The 18,320-nt window shown below is 45.0% G+C and overlaps 7 protein-coding genes across 7 annotated transcripts; 5 read left to right on the top strand and 2 right to left on the bottom strand.

Moving 5' to 3' along the window:
• Positions 1-3,055: 3,055 nt before the first annotated feature.
• Positions 3,056-4,771, top strand: SERLADRAFT_416180 (uncharacterized protein; the record flags this gene model as incomplete). The annotated part of the gene is made up of 10 exons (XM_007319577.1): positions 3,056-3,247; positions 3,300-3,451; positions 3,499-3,614; positions 3,665-3,776; positions 3,840-3,844; positions 3,897-4,088; positions 4,184-4,202; positions 4,252-4,276; positions 4,337-4,588; positions 4,640-4,771. 10 exons carry the CDS (start codon positions 3,156-3,158, stop codon positions 4,701-4,703), a joined length of 1,029 nt encoding a protein of 342 aa, XP_007319639.1.
• Positions 4,772-5,513: 742 nt separating this feature from the next.
• SERLADRAFT_349822 (uncharacterized protein) lies at positions 5,514-7,472 on the top strand (the record flags this gene model as incomplete). Its single annotated transcript, XM_007319578.1, has 9 exons — positions 5,514-5,634; positions 5,706-5,835; positions 5,902-6,090; positions 6,150-6,301; positions 6,355-6,470; positions 6,521-6,646; positions 6,753-6,942; positions 7,005-7,065; positions 7,184-7,472. 9 exons carry the CDS (start codon positions 5,514-5,516, stop codon positions 7,470-7,472), a joined length of 1,374 nt encoding a protein of 457 aa, XP_007319640.1.
• A 345-nt stretch (positions 7,473-7,817) lies between these two features.
• SERLADRAFT_416182 (uncharacterized protein) lies at positions 7,818-9,591 on the bottom strand (the record flags this gene model as incomplete). The annotated part of the gene is made up of 3 exons (XM_007319579.1): positions 7,818-8,397; positions 8,457-8,938; positions 9,020-9,591. 3 exons carry the CDS (start codon positions 9,566-9,568, stop codon positions 7,929-7,931), a joined length of 1,500 nt encoding a protein of 499 aa, XP_007319641.1.
• A 135-nt stretch (positions 9,592-9,726) lies between these two features.
• On the top strand, positions 9,727-11,152 carry SERLADRAFT_470326 (uncharacterized protein; the record flags this gene model as incomplete). Its single annotated transcript, XM_007319580.1, has 3 exons — positions 9,727-10,091; positions 10,159-10,408; positions 10,459-11,152. The coding sequence occupies one exon, from the start codon at positions 10,464-10,466 to the stop codon at positions 10,998-11,000; it is 537 nt and encodes a 178-aa protein (XP_007319642.1).
• A 434-nt stretch (positions 11,153-11,586) lies between these two features.
• Positions 11,587-12,141, top strand: SERLADRAFT_470328 (uncharacterized protein; the record flags this gene model as incomplete). Its single annotated transcript, XM_007319581.1, has 2 exons — positions 11,587-11,893; positions 11,970-12,141. One exon carries the CDS (start codon positions 11,637-11,639, stop codon positions 11,862-11,864), a length of 228 nt encoding a protein of 75 aa, XP_007319643.1.
• A 422-nt stretch (positions 12,142-12,563) lies between these two features.
• SERLADRAFT_470332 (uncharacterized protein) lies at positions 12,564-15,578 on the bottom strand (the record flags this gene model as incomplete). Its single annotated transcript, XM_007319582.1, has 18 exons — positions 12,564-12,888; positions 12,943-12,981; positions 13,052-13,190; positions 13,243-13,253; positions 13,317-13,384; positions 13,441-13,498; positions 13,552-13,803; positions 13,862-13,875; positions 13,941-13,952; positions 14,010-14,042; positions 14,097-14,178; positions 14,242-14,266; positions 14,328-14,420; positions 14,477-14,526; positions 14,616-15,094; positions 15,295-15,380; positions 15,435-15,471; positions 15,522-15,578. 15 exons carry the CDS (start codon positions 14,676-14,678, stop codon positions 12,745-12,747), a joined length of 1,083 nt encoding a protein of 360 aa, XP_007319644.1.
• Positions 15,579-15,875: 297 nt separating this feature from the next.
• On the top strand, positions 15,876-18,081 carry SERLADRAFT_470333 (uncharacterized protein; the record flags this gene model as incomplete). The annotated part of the gene is made up of 4 exons (XM_007319583.1): positions 15,876-16,057; positions 16,126-16,310; positions 16,405-16,681; positions 16,754-18,081. The coding sequence occupies 4 exons, from the start codon at positions 15,979-15,981 to the stop codon at positions 17,881-17,883; spliced, it is 1,671 nt and encodes a 556-aa protein (XP_007319645.1).
• Positions 18,082-18,320: the final 239 nt, after the last annotated feature.

Raw genomic sequence — 18,320 nt, forward strand, 5'->3', positions numbered from 1 at the left:
GTGCTATTTCCACATGGTTCAAATGACAGACGTACTGTCAATGTGGTGTATCCCAAAATTCTGACTGGCTTTATCCGTGACTGGCAAGTAGATTTTACCCCAATTCTCACCCTTTTTACTAAAATGTTTTATTCTCAGATCATATTTTCATCCTTTACCATTTCTGTAGTCTCTTTTTTTATTTCTCATCAATTTATCAATGTAATACCATAGACTTTACACGTTACAATATATGTTGATGTTTGTAAAGATTCAATGAACCATCTGCTTGATTCAGTATATTGTGCAAGTTTAGGGCAGGCTTATAAGGACATTCAATGACAGAACTGCAAGTCAAACATGCATCATAGGATTCATAGACTTAACATACATTACAGACAGCATAACTTCACTAACTTAACATTTTGATCACTTAACAGTATTATTATTATTATTATTATTATTTATCATATAGCAAAAACATTGCACCAGTGGCAGAGCCACAGGCTGGACCTCGTTCAACTTTCTTCTGTAGTTTTCACACATTGTGCCATGTGGCACTTTCCATTTTGTTCAAACTCCACCTTCTCGTGCTGCACTGTCATTCTTTATTTTTAGATACAGGTATCTCACGCAGTGGAGCTGGTCACACGGGCTGTGCCCTATGACATTATCAGCCACTGCTCCCACCAACTGTATAGTATACATGTACAAACAACCTGTAGTAGTATATATACAACCAGACCATTGGTAAAACCATGGAACTGTCAGGTTTTATAACAACCAAGAGTTTAGTTACTCTGGTGCACAACTCAGACAAAGCTATAAAGGTAGTGAGGGGAGTAGTTATCCTTAGGATAGGACCAAGTTAGTTGTGGGTAAACAACAGGAGGACTTGCTGAGGAGTCCCCCTTGATATATTGGGGTATATATATACTACTACAGGTTGTTTGTACATATGTACTATACAGTTGATAGAGGCAGTGGCTGATGATGTCATAGGGCACAGCCCGTGTGACCAGCTCCACTGCGTAAGATACTTGTATCTAAAAATAAAGAAAGGCAGTGCAGTGTGAGAAGGTAGAGTTTGAACAAAATGGAAAGTGCCGCATGGCACAGTGTGTGAAAACTACAGAAGGAAGTTAAATAGGAGAATAAAATTTAAAGAACCAAAAATTGTGTTATTGTAACAGCTAACTGTTTGGTCAGACCATTCTTTATTTCTCTCTTCCTTTCGGTCTGACCTCTGTGATTCATTATATAAGGAGTAGATATTTGATGTATTATTCCTTAGTTTGATATTAGTTTGGATTCACGCTTATGCCAATACTCTCCAATCTCAATACTCTGATCCACCGCCTTCTTCAAGAACTTGGCCAGACATTTGTTATTGTTATATAGCTTTATATTTGTTGCCTGACACATGGAAGAGATTGGAGAAGAGCAAAAGCCATAAATTTGGTATCAACTCCTAGTTTCATTCTGGAGAGGTGTGAATCAATAGTCCGGATTTTTTGCAATGTGGTCCTGGATAGGTGATATTCCATCCTAGGACAATTTGGTAAATTTCTGGAATGATTAGAAGGCAGAGGCAATCTAAAACAAAGGGGACAGTGGTCCCAAATGGCTGTGTGGAAGCCATGTGTTACAATACACAATTTTCGGACCTTTAAATTTCATTCTCCTCTTAAACTTTCTTCTGTAGTTTTCACACACTGTGCCATGTGGCACTTTCCATTTTGTTCAAACTTCCCCTTCTCGTGCTGCACTGCTTTTTCTTATTTTTAGCTACAAGTATCACACACAGTGGAACTGGTCACACGGGCTGTGCCCCATGATATCATCAGCCACTGCCTCTATCAACTGTATAGTACATATGTACAAACAACCTGTAGTAGTATATAAACCCCAATAGATCAAGGAGACTCCTCAGCGAGTCCTCCTGTTGTTTACCCACAACAAACTCTGTCCTATCTAAAGGGTAACCACACCCCTCACTTCTTTACAGCTTTGTCTGAGTTGTGCGCCAGAGTATACAAACTCTTGGTTGTAACACCACATTGCATTGGTTATATCACTTAGTTTTGCTTGCATGGTTTTTTGTGGCACCACATGTGTGGAAGATGCCGCAGGCACCTGACAGTTTCAGCACAGCTGTGACAAGTGCAACTCAGTTTGGATGTCTGATAGAGTGAAATGGGTTTGTCAAATAACTCCTTGGAGCTGGTGAGGTCTCTGGTCCTCATTAGGAGGGCAATGGAGATGTGGTCCTGGATGATCCCATGTGTCTTTTCATCCTTAGCACTGCAGGGCTTTGGCTTATTTAAGCCCCAGCTTATATCCTGAAAACATTCAATTTTAGCTTTTTCTAACCAATTAAAACCCAGAACTCCCATATTTTCAGGATATAAGCTGGGCTTAAATAAGCCAAAGCCCACAGTGTAAGTATCCAGGTGATTTCAGGGTCCTCCAAGGAGGTGGGCTTTCCTGTGCGAGTAATAGAAACATGAGTGTGTAAGCAACAAATTCACTACAGGTGACATGTGAGTCACAACCGTTACATCAAACCTCTTCGGCGGAAGACCACGGTGGCTATGCAGCATGTCCCACTTTGTCTTCCAGGCAGTATGTCTATCGAACCTTTGCTATCTGATATAACAATCCCGCTTCTGTTGCTCGCCTTTCTAGTTGCCTTTGGTTTTGCGAATGGTTTAATGAAACGCAAGGTTCTCCTACCTCCCGGCCCTCGAGATGTGCCTATGCTGGGAAGCATACTCGGTTTCGACGCAAACAGCCCCTGGGTTACCTACATGGAATGGTCAACAGTTCACGGTACGAATTAAAAAATACATCTTTCTAAGGACCTTTGCTTATACGAGGCTTTCCAGGTGATCTAGTCTACTCTCGCCTACTGAATCGGGAGATTATCACTATCAACTCTGAAACAGTAGCCAATGACCTCCTCGAACGTCATTCCAATATCTACTCTGACAGGCCACAATATATCACAAATGACATGTGCGTAGTTTTCTTACATATCTAGACAATTACTATTTTTCAAATATGTCCTTCACTACAGGTGTGGATGGGGGTTCAGTTCAATATTTCTCAATCACGACAATACCTGGCGTTTACATAGGAGAATGTTCCAATAGGCACTTCGAGCGGATGCAGCTATGACATATCGATTTGTCCAGATACGCAAAGTATATCAGCTACTGGTCAATTTTCTTGAAACACCCGAAGAATATTCTGAACATTTACAAACGTAAATATCACGGTGTTGGAGTTTTGTCAATGTTCACAATGGTGCATTTTAGACTGGCTGCGTCTGCCGTCATGGAAGTGACATATGGTTATGACTCGGCGCCCCGCCATGACGCTTTGGTTGAGGCCGTGGAACGCTCAACGAATATACTTGCCAAGGCACTAAATCCCGAGGGAGCAGCAATCCTCGGCGCATTACCGTTTTGTAAGCAGTTCATATATATATACGGTTTTATTCATGCTGGTTTGTAGTGCGACACATCCCTGCCTGGTTTCCTGGAGCAAGCTTCAAGCGTAAGACGCTTGAGTGTCAACAGCTGACTGTAGGGGTGGTCAAAAATCCCTTCCAATACACAAAGCAGAGTATAGTGTGTTCTTTTCTTTTCATACGTAAAATCTATCTTTAAGATCGGGTTAGGCTGCAAGCACAGCAAAGCTATCGATGGTATCCGACTTACTGAGTCGAACGGAGCAAGGGGACTACCATCAAGAACTTGCAATCAAACATGCTTCTGCCAGCGCGTTCGCTGGTGAGTATTCCTGATTATAAGCTCTGCATCTCCTAATATGCAATTTCCCAATGGCTGCATCAGAAACTGTGAGTCTTGGTTCCAATATTCCTTTGATTATACATTAACCACCAAGCTCAGTCCTCTTCGACACTCAACGTTCTCATGCTTGCGATGTTCCTTCACCCTGATGTACAACGCAAGGCACAACTAGAGATCGACTCCATAATTGGTCGAGACAGGCTTCCAGACTTCAGTGATAGGCCATCATTGCCTTACGTTGAAGCAGTTTTTCGTGAGACGCTCAGGTGGCGCCCTGTAGCCCCCCCCTTGGTAAGTAGATTTATCTGCATTCATCTTCCTCAATATATGTATTGTGAGCATGAGCAGGAATTCCACATGCTACTAAACATGACGATCATTTCGAGGGATATTTTATACCCAAAGGTACGCAATACTTGACTTATTTCCTACTTACCGATCTGATTTGAAGCAGGAGCAGTTGTGATACCAAATATATGGTTTGTTTCGATGTGTTGTGAACCATTAATGTCCATCGCATCTGACTCCAACGCTCACAGGGCGATGACACACAATGAAGACAAGTATCCAGACTCCATCAATTTCAAGCTCGAACGTTTCTCCCCTGATGGAAAGTTGAGTCACGACAACGTTGGCTTTATCTTTGGATTTGGAAGGCGAGTTTGCGTAGGCCCTCACATCGCTGATGCATCGTTGTGGGCCAGTTTTGTATCTATATTAGTCACGTTCAGCAAAGATAAACAAAGCAATGAAATCGAAGTGACGCCGAAATGGACAGTTGGAATAACTACGTGAGTTTGTTCTGTACTGGTTCCTACGTGGCTATTTAAATTAGCTCATAGCTCCCGTATCTGTGTCGCATTGACATTCGGTCAGGGACGAGCCCCAAGAAGCTGTTGCAAATGATTGATTCCCATACGTGACATAGCAGCCACAATACGAAAATAAAACGTTTCACAATCATATCCATTTTTTTCAAATATTCTCCATGTATCGAGCGGAGAGACTGTAAGGTTCTGATAGTCAGACTCAATCAAGGCTCGGTCTCCTACAGTACTCTGCTGTCGTTCAGCACTCACAGGCAAACCTCACTCGGACGAGATGCACTGCCAGCTCTTTGCAAGCTTTACCCGTGAGAGCCTTTCGAGGCACACATCTTGGCGCTTCAACGTGTTACAATGTTCTTAGATTGAGCTGATGCAGGTGTAGAATGCTTTAGCCGTATCGAACGCCCGCGCAAATGTAGTCGGCAACTATTACCGCCAGTATAGCGCTGGTTTCCTATCTGGATAACTCGACATTGTAAGTACTTCATTACGCTTCGCGGGAGTGGCTCAAATCCTCTTGACCTATCTGAAGGATATGCATCATCAGCCTTTCGACAGGAGGCTGTATCTGAAGCATAGCGAAAAAGCAGCCGTGATATTCCTGCCATTGCAACGTCAAGTTTCGTATCAAGAAACAGCATTCCCTATCATTAACTCGCGCTTCGTATGAATCAAACTCCACGTATCAGTGGAAGCCTGTGCCACAAGAATGTGGATGAGAAATCTATAATAGTGGCGCTACTCGACTACTCTATTTAAATGGCAGACGGTGTTCGTGAAAATTTTACTATCACTTCTCTTTGGATTCCCTACCATGTCCACTGGTCTTGTCCCAGTTCTCTGCTTATTTTCGCTCCTTGTGGTTGGCCTTATTCTTGCAAACCGTCAAATGGCAAGTAAATCACGCATTTTACCACCTGGCCCTCGCCCGTTGCCTGTGTTGGGCAACATACTTGGGATTAAATTAGCTGAGCCCTGGGTTACCTATATGGAGTGGGCACAAGTTCACGGTACGTTGATTCAGTTTTCCGTTGCTGTATAGTTCGTGTACTTATATTTGAGCTCGGTCTTTGTTGTACAGGTAATATAATCTACTCTCGCCTACTCAACCAGGAAATTATCATCCTCAACTCCGAGAAATTAGCCAGAGACCTTCTCGAGCAGCGTTCTTATAACTACTCTGACCGGCCACAATATCCTACGATCGATCTGTACGTGGCTAATGTAGACTTTTGATAATGTATTTGAATCATGACTTCCTTCGTTGACTACTATAGATTTGGGATGACATTCCACTCGGCACTCCTTGCCTATGGCAGCACATGGCGACTACATAGACGACTGTTACATCAGGCATTTCGAACAGAAGCAGCTCTAAAGTATCGACCTATACAATTACGCCGAGTTCACCAGTTCCTTCTCAATTTACTGGAGGCACCAAAAGAATATGTTGATCACATGAACACGTCAGTACTCCTTAACCGCTGGAATAGCGGGACATCACTATATTAATGTATCATCATAGGCTTAGCACGTCTATTATCATGGAAGTGATATATGGTTACAACCCAGCGCCACGCCATGACCCTCTAGTCACGGTTGTGGAGCGTGCATCAGCAACACTCACACGAGAGCACACACCCGAGAGAACAGCAGTCATTGGTGCATTGCCGTTTTGTGAGTATTTGACCGCAACTGTATATGTCTCACACCAACGTGCGAGTACCTAGTGCTACACATTCCCCCCTGGTTTCCCGGAGCAGCCTTCAAGCGCAGTGCCCTCGAGTGTCAAAAGTTGACTGTGGAAATGATTGAAGCTCCTTTTGAGTACACAAAGCAGAATATTGTGTGCCCTTTTTCTGTTATTTCTCAAGTTCTTGTCTGACATACATTTAGTCGGCAGGGATAGCAATGCCGTGTATGCTGTCTGATCTACTAGGCCGTATGAAAGAAGAGGACCCTTCATACGAGCTTGCAATCAAAAATTCCTCTGCCACTGCCTTCTCCGGTAGGTTGTCTGGTGTGTATGCCTTATGATAACGACTCATCAGCTCTATCTATAGCCGCCGCAGAAACTGTGAGCCAATTTTCATGGATGGCATCAACACATTTTAACGGAAAATCTTAGTCTTCTTCAGTGCTCATGGTATTCATGCTCGTGATGCTCCAGAATCCTGATGTACAAAGAAAGGCACAGTTGGAAATCGACGCAGTGGTAGGCCAAGGTAGACTCCCAGACTTCAGTGACAGGACATCACTGCCTTATGTTGAAGCAGTTTTTCGTGAGACTCTCCGATGGCATCCTGTAGTTCCCCTTGGTGAGCAACTTTTTTCTTTCAAGTTCTATAAGATCATTTCTCACTTAACTACCCACGATTAGGTATTCCGCATGCTGCCACTAATGATGATATTTTTGAAGGACATTTTATACCAAAGGGTTAGTGTTCTTGAACTCTCACCACGGCACCGTGACATCGATCTAATAGTAAGCTAGGAGCATTAATAGTGCCCAATATATGGTTCGTACTTATAGCTTCTGGTTTGGTGTAGTCTAGTCAGCTCACTCAAAGCGAACAGGGCAATGGCTCACAATGACGATAAATACCCAGAGCCATACAAATTTAAACCAGAACGGTTCTTCGCGCTTGATGGAAAGCTTAATGATGACACCGTTGGTCTTGTCTTTGGATTTGGCAGGCGGATTTGCGTAGGCCGTCATATTGCTGATGCTACAGTATGGGCCGCCATGGTTTCTATCTTAACTGTGTTCAACATCACAAAGGCAAAAGATGATCTCGGTAACGATATTGAAGTCACCCCAAAATGGACAAATGGAGTGACAATGTGAGTGTTTTCTTCAAGATTTTTCCCCTTCTATGTAGCTGTCCCTGACCTCGAATATCAGCCATCCGATCCCATTTCCATGTTGTATTGCACCACGAGTACCAGGAATGAGCACTGTAGGTTTGACCGAGATGTTAGACTCCTAATCTTGAAAGAACACACAATATGCAATCTTTGTCTTTATCTTTATCTTTTCAAGTTGTATAATAGTGGACCATACTTTGTGGTGTCTTTTACCTTGTGATAATATTTACCCCTGTTCGGAACGGATTAAGATACTAATAAAGTCGAGACTCCATTCGATCTCTCGTATACCCGTCGACTCTTCGAGTAAGAGTACGCTCAGAGCAAGGAAGACACGTGTTCCCTTTATATTTATAACAAGGAAGTCGTTATAATTACGGATGTTATACAATGCGCTTGAGAGAAGCGCTATCACGAGTAGGCTCTAATCTGACATTCACTCTTCCTCCTCGTCTTCTTTTCCTGTCTCATCTCTAATCCCTCCGTCTGCAAAGTTCAAAATCCCTCCAATGTCAAGAAGCCTCACGACTTCCTCTGCCTCGTCCACCTGCATCCCACCAAGCACCTTGTTGACACTATCCAGCTTTCCATCTTGTAGAGCCTTTTGTAACTCCAGACTAAATCCTGAAAACACATCCCACCGCATCTGCAGAGCCTTTCTCACTTCTTCGATATCCATATTCTCCGTCCCTGGACCCTCTAGACGCAAGTCTTCAGGTGGTGGACCATCGGGAACGTTGAAGCTGATAGTGGTCTCCGGGTTTTCAGGCACCAGCTGGATTTGTTCCTTTCCAGCATCATCAGAGGCAGCGAGAGAAGCAGAAACACGGGTTTCCAGGTGTGCATAGGTATCTTCGACGTCTTTCACGAAGACGGCATCCGCACGTTTGTCGCCAGATATCATCCTATGCAACACATTCATCAGCCGTCCCCGCAGATATTTCATGAAGCGTGCGGAACTCACTTTTTGAAGAACACCCTTACACCATCTACACCAAGCTTATCGCAATACTGCAACAGTAAACTTTGGTGAACACATTGTTTCGCGTATTTCTTCTGTGCCAATGCCTTTCTTTTCTCTCCGTTGGACTCTGCAGTCATTCCATCGGATTGTGCGCGGAAGGCCGCCACAAGCAAGGCATCAGACGCACCAGGGACTATCACGTCCCTGTGAGCTTGGATGTACTCCCATGATTTTTCGTATCCGTGGATCGGTAAACGGGAGAATGCCTCAAGTGAAGGTGTAAGTTCAGGGAGATCTTCGGTTATTTCTTCCTCTGAATCTTCAGATTCAGCGGACGCGGATTTCGAAGGCTTGGACGAGGATGCTTGAGAGGAGGAGGCGGGGTTGAGTACTTCATACGTTGTTGCTGTTGTTTTCGTCTTCTTCGGCACCTCAGTTTTGGCGTTTTTGATAGGAGCAGGAGCAGGTAATGGCGGGATATACTAATGGGAGTAATCGCGACCAGAAAGTGATCGTGAGCAATGTACCTATGAGTAAGATGCTGTATATGAATAACTACATACCTTGGATTCGAAGCCTTCATGTATGTCTTCACTTGTGATATGCTTTTTCTGCTCTTTCTTTTCCTCTTCAAGATCTTTCTCTAGTTTCTTAGTGTGGTCTTCAAGCTGTTTTAAATGATTTTCGATCCCAGCATGAAGGACATCCCCAAGTTTGTCGCTGTCCTTGCCCACACCGTTTTTCTTCGCTTCCTCCCAGATTTGGAGTAACAAGCTCAGGATCATAGCGTCGTAGGTTGGCTGGCCTGGGGCATTTGTCGGTGGCGCATCTGGACTAGGGTTGGTCTGCAATTGCTCGACGAGATTAGAGAAATGAGAAGGGCCCTTTTCTGAGACACCTGTGGCGATGGAGATGAGGCGAGGTTGGAGGACGCGATTGCATGCGATTTCTGCGCCAAGGGCGACAATGTGATGTTTACGGGCCTCGCGCTTTTCATGGATATCCCTTTGCTTCCAGTGGATGAGAGAACGCTTGTCAACGTTGGGATGGCCCTCGATGTCAGAATCATCAGAAAGCTCAAGTTGATCCCACTTTGAATAGTTGAGAGGCATGTTGGTGAGCGTCTTGGGGGTTCAGAGCAAGATGTGCAACGAGATAAAGAGCTATATGATGAATCGCACTTGTTGGATGAGTGTTTATGGTAAATAGGCGAATGTTCTGGAAGTAAAACCAGAAATGTTAAGAACTCTCACTATCTAATCGACGCCTCGCTTGCGTGCAACACAAACACGTTACTACACGTTACTAAACTCAAGTGCACGAAGTTGCCACGAACCACAGTCATGCATAGTATACGTTATGCCAAAATACGTCAGGCACATCTCCTCAGCTCTCCAAACAACGGGGAAACATATGCAATGCGGGCACGCGACAATTACAAACAAGCAATATGCAAGCCTAGAGTTGGACCAGTGAGAGGACTATCCCCTGAACGGAACCCATGGTCCTTCAATCATATCATATCAGTTAATGTAACTCTTGAACCTGCATAAGGTCGATCTCTCGTAGGAGCATCGATACGGTGGTTTTTTGGGCAAAGATTTCGTTTAAAAAGTCAAGGATTTGGGCCGTAAGGTAAGCTACACTTGAAACTCATCACAAATCCAATGATGATTGGCGTAGCACCTTGCCAATTCTTTAGTTCAGTTTGACAGCTTACGCGGTCTTCGAGCCCACTATAGTATGAGTAGCACTCATGAAGAGTATTTGTTTCACCCTCAGCCAATAACGAACTGAAGGCCTACGAGAGGCTGACACGAGGACGATAGACGTACGAGTATGGAAACAAAACCGTCAAGGTCTAGAGCAAGTGTCCAGCCAGCCTGGCAGTCCTAGACGAGATTTCTTGTATATATTAACCTCGTCTATCCTGCATGTATAATATCCTCCAAGTAAGCCATCATCGCTCTTTAAGAAGTTCAATCATGACGTCGTAGTTCAGACACTATGATTTCCAACGCAGACAAGGCCATGCTAAGAGCCGCAGCTAGGAAAGCTGCTACGACCAACAAAATTACCAGGCCCAGCAGTATTCCTCCCTCTAAGTTGTCGATTCTCTCTGTTACTAGAGACACTCTCATTAGCATCGCAAAGAATGTCTCTAAAGCCGAAGTTCATATTATGCGCTCGTCAACTCGAAATCGAGACGTCATACCCACTGTGAACACCGAAAGAGTCGTCCGGAAGCCTCGCTCTCAATTGCCTTGCACTCCTGTTTCCTTTTTTTCCCGAACGATTCGTCCGCCGCTTGCGACCATTCAAAAGAATCCGGTAGAGGTCCAGAACATTCGTGCTCGGGATATCAAGACCCTCGCTAGCCCGAAACCTACTCGTCTTCTTACTCCTACCACAGTACCTTTTAAAATTAGGGCTTCCACCGGCTTCAATACCAAGGGTGTAGTGAAAGGGTTTGGCATCGCTCGTCTGTCAGCCGCCGTCCAGAAACCAAGTCATCTGTTAATTCGTTCCAGAAACCTGTTGTAGTCACCAAGCCATCGCACAGAGGATAATCCGACTTAAAGTCAATATACCTCTTGGACCTGATCCTTGGATAGCCGGTATAGATGAATATAAGAGATAAGCCCCCATTCTCTCAAGCCATTCTCAAGCATCACGATCCAAGCAGATAAAGAAAATCCTGCCACTGGTTTACTTTCTTCCCCGTCTTCTCCTACTCAGAATATGACAGAGGGTGAAGAGAAAATTGTGGTTGTCGTGAAGACCGATGATAGGTGTAAAGAAGAAGACTTACAAAAACATGAAGATATACCTGACTCGCTTGAGAGTAGCAGCGATGCCCCTCGCAAAATATACAAAACATCGGCGGTCCTGCAAAAGGAACAAGCTTCCGCAGCTGGTGTCCACTTAGTGACATCAGTACTGGCGGTCTTCCAAGAAGAAATAGTCACTACAACTGATGTCCACTTAATGATACTGGTACCGACCGAAATAAATGAAAATCGACGGTCCTCCAAGGGAGAATGGCCAGCGCAACTGGCGTCCACTTAGCGGTCCCAGTACCAGCCAAAATGGATGAAGAGGAAGAGTCTGTTAATATGGCGCAAATGATGGGCTTTGCCTGCTCGCTGTCGGCAACGATAGGACCCCTGAATTCTCTTTATGTCATTTCCCTCTGTTCGTCTCCCCAGCACGTCCAGTTCGTTGCGCGACGCCACCCCCGAAGCTCTCCCGAAGCTCGCCAACGAACTGTCTGTCACCTCGCTTCTTTCCCCGTACAATGTCAAGTCTGTTTTAAGGATGGTCAAGACGTTTTTTGTTCAGTCAGGTGCAATGTACTGCTCCGTTCCCCGATCTATCCGTCAGGCTGCCCAATGCCCCGTTCGCTGAGCCATACGCCGACGACTATAGTAGCCTAGGTAAGGGTACTCCCATCTCAACCGCAGTAGCGCAATGCACGTATTAATATATCGATCGACTATCATATTGAATTAGGTCAGCAAGGGAGACACTGTGGGCCAAGCAGGGCAGAAGCATCGAGAGAGAATTGATGGTTAGTCGCCTATGATCGGGAGGGATACAGTATCCTTTATGTAACGTTAGTAGCTACTAGCCTAGCAGTACCTCTAAAAAAGAGCACCGTAATGTTTATTTATTTATTCACGTTCGAACATCTCCTAGGCGAATAGATCTAGAACTGATACATACGCAGAGAACTTCGTCCAATAGTATATTCACTGGTATGGCAGTCTAGTCGTCGGGAAACCGGGAAGGGGCTGCTATTACTAGGCGGATTTGATAATCCATCACCAAAATATCTAATTGGAAAGCCCTGATCGCTACAAATTTTATCAGGACCACGCATTCATGCAAGACTGTCGAAACAGACGAGGGTGCTAGTTATGTCACTCCAAATTGAGCAAGAAGGACAAGAAGTACCTTTGTATCTTGCTGAGTGTCATCCGATGCGTAGTCTTGCCCGAAGTAAATACCAAGTACAATATCGCCGATGGCACGCACGAAAGTTTTAACTTCGAAGGTTGCGGGGGGTTAAGTAATTAACAGCGTATTATCATTTGGAGGAGGAATACTGTGGTGTCTCACGAAGACGGTAAGCCTCAGTATCTCCTTTTGTGGAATTTTGCAGCTTTATCGTACAGCCGAGACCATGTGGATACACAGAAAACCATAAGCGAAAAACTGATTCATTGCGTCTACGGTGGGTGGATAGCGACGTGCCAGCGTGCCCAGGAAAAAACCTCCAGCAACACTATACGATGCTCCCTTCGCTTCCCACAGTACCCTTACTGTCCCAATGCGAGTGGCCGGTTTCGCGGAAGATATCATTGGGTGACTTACTGTCTTCCAGGTCTTCCAGGTCTACCATTTGGTGAGACTCGACGTGGACAAATACCTGGAGAGAAGCGCGTATAGTTATGCGAAAATGATATATTTAATGAAGGCCTACCTCCGGACGTGCTGTCGATGCCAGCTGCACAACATCCGCCTACGCAACCAAGAATTCAGTAATTACTCAAGTTTCTCATAGGTACATGGAAAATTTGATGAGAGCGCACACTTACACCTCTATGTGCACTTTTATGGGTGGTGCTATTTTCACTGGACTGCGTGAATTTCCATCCGCCTCGAGAGTTGAGACTCGACATCAACGAGTTGGTATAAAGCTTTGATAGTGTGACATTGAAGATTAGATGACTAAAATGAGTAAGGTTATGAGTTGGCAGATGGGGAGAATCAATTAACTTACAGTCCAGTGGACTGCGACAAAACAAAAGAATACAGTCAGCAAAGTCAAGATATATGATTATAGTCAGGACTTACAAAGGTAAGATAGATAACTAGGTCAACTACAGCCCATACGGCGGTAATGAACCCAGTTTGTACGGTGACTAATGAATAGTTCCCATGATATTGGTATTAGTTCAAGAGTAGAAGATATACCCACGTTTCACGATACGATTGATAACATCGTCTGTGGATGAAAAGCCTGTTTTGTGAGTGTTCTAGAAGTGACCAATCAAATCAAATATATCATTGACATGATGGATCAACGTACCAAATGCCAAACGAGTGAGATGGTGATCAGGACATCCCCAAGTGCAGCACACACGAGCCAGATAATAACAACGACTTGAAATTTCTGAAACTCGATGAACTGGGGGACAATGCCAATGCCAATCGAAGTGCCAATCGAGCAGAGACACCCTGCTGCAGCACAACCAAGAATAGCACAGGTTGTCCATAAATTTCTTGAAATGATATACACGCGCCAAGCAAAAAAGGCTTGAACCATGGAACCGATGATACCCTGTAAGATTATGATACAATCTTGGCAATGGCGTAACTACAGTGATAAATGCACACACCGTCATTGCTGGATCTGATGTAACATTGAAGTAAGATTCATCTTTAGCCAGTTAGCATAGAGAAGACGCTGCCAACTACCTGTTCCAAAGACTGTGCAAGTGGAATACGTTAGTATATAGAACAGATAGCATGACAGACAACACTAACCCCAGTTCGCTGTTGCGAGGTATGTATCATCACCTAAGCGGCGATGAAAGGTGAGTTATTGGCAGGAAATCAGGGCACAGCACTGACCAAAATGAACGACGAGAGAATCGTAGATATATACAATGTCAAATACTGCGTTGACTGTGTCTGCGATGAACAGGAAGGAAACCTAAGTCGCCAATGAAATACGACTTTCAGCGAATCACGTTAAGTAGAACGAGATAGAACACACGAAAAACTTCATCCAAAGCCGATCTCTGGATAGAACAGTGCCGCACTCGATATAAGTAGGAGGTGGTATTCAAGGAGATGACATACTTTTTGTACGTTGTGAAGTACAAGAAAGTCTGCGTGATCATGATACCATACAAAGCGACGTTGAGAATAACGCCGATGAGAAACGGTCCATGACTACCCCCAAAGCATTAACGAGTGATATTAAATGAGATAACATATATTCAACTCACGCGACTTCAGCAGGGCCCAGTGCCATCTTTATTAATCTCCCGCGGGATGCCTAGCGAACAGCGTAATGTGACGAGGAGAGCAGCTCTCCACGGTAAGATAACAGTTGGATTGCAAGGGGGAACGAAGGAAGGTACCAACCAGCTTGTTACCGCCCGCTCTTAAGAACCAGAGGAAGTTGGCGGTCTCCGCACTAGGTTCCATGGTTATACGGCTTCACCGTTTAAGAGATCAAGGAAGCAGATGAGGGTAATACAATTTTCTGTTTTCTATTTGAAAACCAAGCCTTGGGACCAATGACAATCCCCTTTGAGATCAAGGATCGCCCCACGAACGGATCGAGATTTCTGAGATCAAACTGTAAGATGCCAGTGGCTAGTTCAGCTCTTTTCCTCATAATTTCCGCAAGCGAAAAGCAACACGAGACAAGTACAATTCGCTGTTTCCCTGCCGATTTGAACTATAAACTGTTCATCCGCAGAGACTTCCAGCCGCCGCCGCATCATCTTAGAAGACCTGGTGCATAAAACTTAAATAAATTTAGGTACAAAAAGCAATTGAAATGACGAATTTTCCAACAAAACGGAAGGTCCTTTTTAAAGGGGCCGTCCAAATGATTCCTGTTATTGTAGATCGTTCGCAGGGTTTTGTTAGCGAAGGAACCTGATCAGGTGGTAAACAAAGAAAGCAGGCTACCAGTGTGCCCGACTCAGTGCGTCAGCTTTTGTCAACTTGCGCACTAAATCTCATTCATCTGTCGCGGGGAACGAAATCACAGCACGCGGCAGCGAGGTATCGCTCGGGGAAGAGGAGGGCTTACAGATACATTTGATTATCATACCTCTTCAGCTCTAAGGCCATGCCACCATTTTTGGGGGAGGACTCCAAAGGGAGCCCTTCAAGTTCCTGCATGACTATTTGAAACACCATAGCAGCTAAAGGTTCAGGGCGAGAGAATACCTCAATTCCTTGCGCGGTGAGGCGGACGCGGGTAACACTGTGTGTGTCGGTTCAGAGAGAAATCTGTGATGCGGCCTTTGTACATACCCACTGCACTTAACTTCGTAGGAAATGATGCTGAGAGTATAGAAGATAGAAGGTTCCGTTGCTTTCGACCGTCGGCATACTGCGTGTTACATGCGCGTTACGGCATATTTTCACGGTCATGCACAGTTATAAGGCAAATCCATCGTCCGCACAAAAAAAAAAAACTTTGTTTCCTTTCCTCTCGCATTTTATAAAATTCATGAATTGTAAATCCAAGAATAAGTAACGGTGAAAGGACTCAGTTGAAAAAAAAGAAACATACTGGATGGTGAAAAGTCGGCAAATCGCGAGACAGGTACTGCATGCCATGGCACGTGACTTTGTATAGCACCCTGTTTCTGTAAACGACAGGGAGCAGATGGCAGCCACGCCGGCTGCAGATATTCGAGGCTAGCTTGAGCTTGTCAAGATCTGGAGCTCAAAGCTAACGATAAAGCAACGCTCGGTTTCAAGAACCATGGATCCAGGACCAGAAGCCGGCTCTTGCATTGCTGTCTTCTCTTCCTCAAAAAAAGAGGCTATTTGTTTTTTGGAAAGTACGCTCCACGTTTCATCTTTGCATTATTATTTCATCCCAAGTCTTGTCCTCGATGATGCCCCACAGATGTTCTGAAAAAACCAATTTCCGTCGGCGAAGACGAGCAGCTGACTGTGCCCTGGAAAATTATCAACAAGTACTATACAGCTGATGTGCACTTTCAGCTGCATCAGCTCCCCGATCAGTTTATAGCCCAGAATGTACATGTTCAGGGCGTTCCTGCTGTCATCTTCGTGTGGTTTGCTGAAGAGGTACGCTTTCCTTTCAGGTCCTCCCGATTTGTGGCTTTCTCATTGTTCTGATGACCTTATCCACTGCCTCTGCCAATCTGAAACTGGGGTGCAGCCTTATCGAGAATACATCGAGTTACTTTCCCAAAGCTTGTCTGGCCATGACTTTGAAGTCTCTCTTGCAGTTAGAGTTCATCATTCGGCTGGTACATCGTTGTCTGCCCCTCAATCAGTGCCTCCTGCGAAATCATCAGAAACCTCAGAAGCAACAGGAGAAGAAGATGGGGACATTGACGAGTACTTATCTTCTCATGGTTTCGAATTTATCGACATCCGAGAGGACAACGTGGAAAAATCTACATCGGATCCGCATCTGGATGCTAGGACACATGGTGAGCACTGTCAATAGCACGCTCAAAGCTATGTTATGTATTACTATCTGACCGGTGCGTAATGCTGCACAGGCATCCCTGGGCTTTCGCGCATAATCGACGCGTTAAGCACAATCATGTGGCCGTCGATGGTACAGAATTCTAAGGCTGTGGGACGGACATCGAGAATGCTTGGCGCCCCCTTTATTGGAGACGAAGAGGAGCTCAGTACCCTAATTAACACTTCTGGTAGCTTTGACACACATGAGCAAAAGGCGCAAGCACAAGTACAGAGGGAAGCACTGGAACGGTGGCTGGAAGAAGGGGGTTCAGAGTCCGACTCAGACAATGACGAGATGCTCGGTGTTGAGCATAATGGCAGCAGTAGGTTTGAGTCTTCAACGTCCCATAACGATGATCAAGATATGTGGGGACCTGCAACAAGCGGTAGTAGGACACCGCACCCTGAAGATCAAAGTCACCACTCTGGGTTTCCACCCACAACCGGTGTCAGTGCCTCTGAATTTGGGTTTGAAGACGACTTCACGGTATTCTTATCCGCCCCTTCTGTCTCATCTCTGCCACTCCCCCAGCCATCCCCTTCTGTGCCCTCTTCTGCATCAAATCAAGCGGCTTCCATTCCCGAATCATCCAGTTTCGGCTCCACCTACAGTTTCGAATCACCGGCCAAACCAAAGTCCGGACGTTCGACTCCCACCATGGATGATGGCTTTCTTGCGCCTCACTCCTACTCTGGCATAGCCTATAAATCCCTCGGTTCGGTATCCGACTTTGGCGAAGAGAACGAGCAGGACCATGATAACAGTATTGACCTCCTTCTTGATCGTGATGTATTTGGATCTGGAGAAAGTGACGATGACGACGTACTACCAAGCAAGGCTGAAATTCGTGCCACTTCCCAGCGCATTTTTGGGTCTCTTCCGATATCTATCTCACCCACTGATGACGTTGGTGTGGGAGCAGGGCTCCCTGATATGCGTAACGCGCAGACTGCCCGCCCGTCTGGTGCATCTGGTCCACGTACTCCAAGCAATGTTCCACATGTTACAGGTCTCGAGTCCCAACCGTTTGACCTCACGAATGTTTTAGGTGTCTTACAAGGCTTGAAAGAGGAAATCGCTCAACTTCCAGATGAAGAGCGCAGGAAGGCTGCTGCACGAGTAGCCCTGGGGTTTGCTTACGGTCTTGATGATAGTAATTAAATTTGTAACGATTGTACTGGTGTTTCCCCAGAGCTACGGTGGGGCTCAATAATATGCAAGCTCGAAAACGGTAAAATTTCTTGATTGCACCTCTGATTAAATCGCACGGCCATCACCTTGGCCCCGGCGATCCTAGCTAATTTTACTCGTTCCTATCGTATGCATGTGCCAGTAGCTCAAGGTGTTCAAGGGGTTTTCAGAAAAGAAGAAAAAGGTAAACAAATCTAGAATGACTGCAACTAGAAACTTTATATGCGATTCAAAAATGGCAACTAAAGAAGGGACAGCAATAGGTGCCATCAAATGTAAGAGAGATGAGGAGGACAATGACAGAGATAACAGACAAGTGAACCAGAAAATGAAGTCGGAAAGGATTATATGTTGATTATCACAACAAAGAACATTGAAGTCAATTTCTCTGTCTACTCCTCACTGTA

Source organism: Serpula lacrymans (genome assembly GCF_000218685.1).
Source record: "Serpula lacrymans var. lacrymans S7.9 unplaced genomic scaffold SERLAscaffold_8, whole genome shotgun sequence".
Classification (NCBI taxonomy): Eukaryota; Fungi; Basidiomycota; class Agaricomycetes; order Boletales; family Serpulaceae; genus Serpula; species Serpula lacrymans.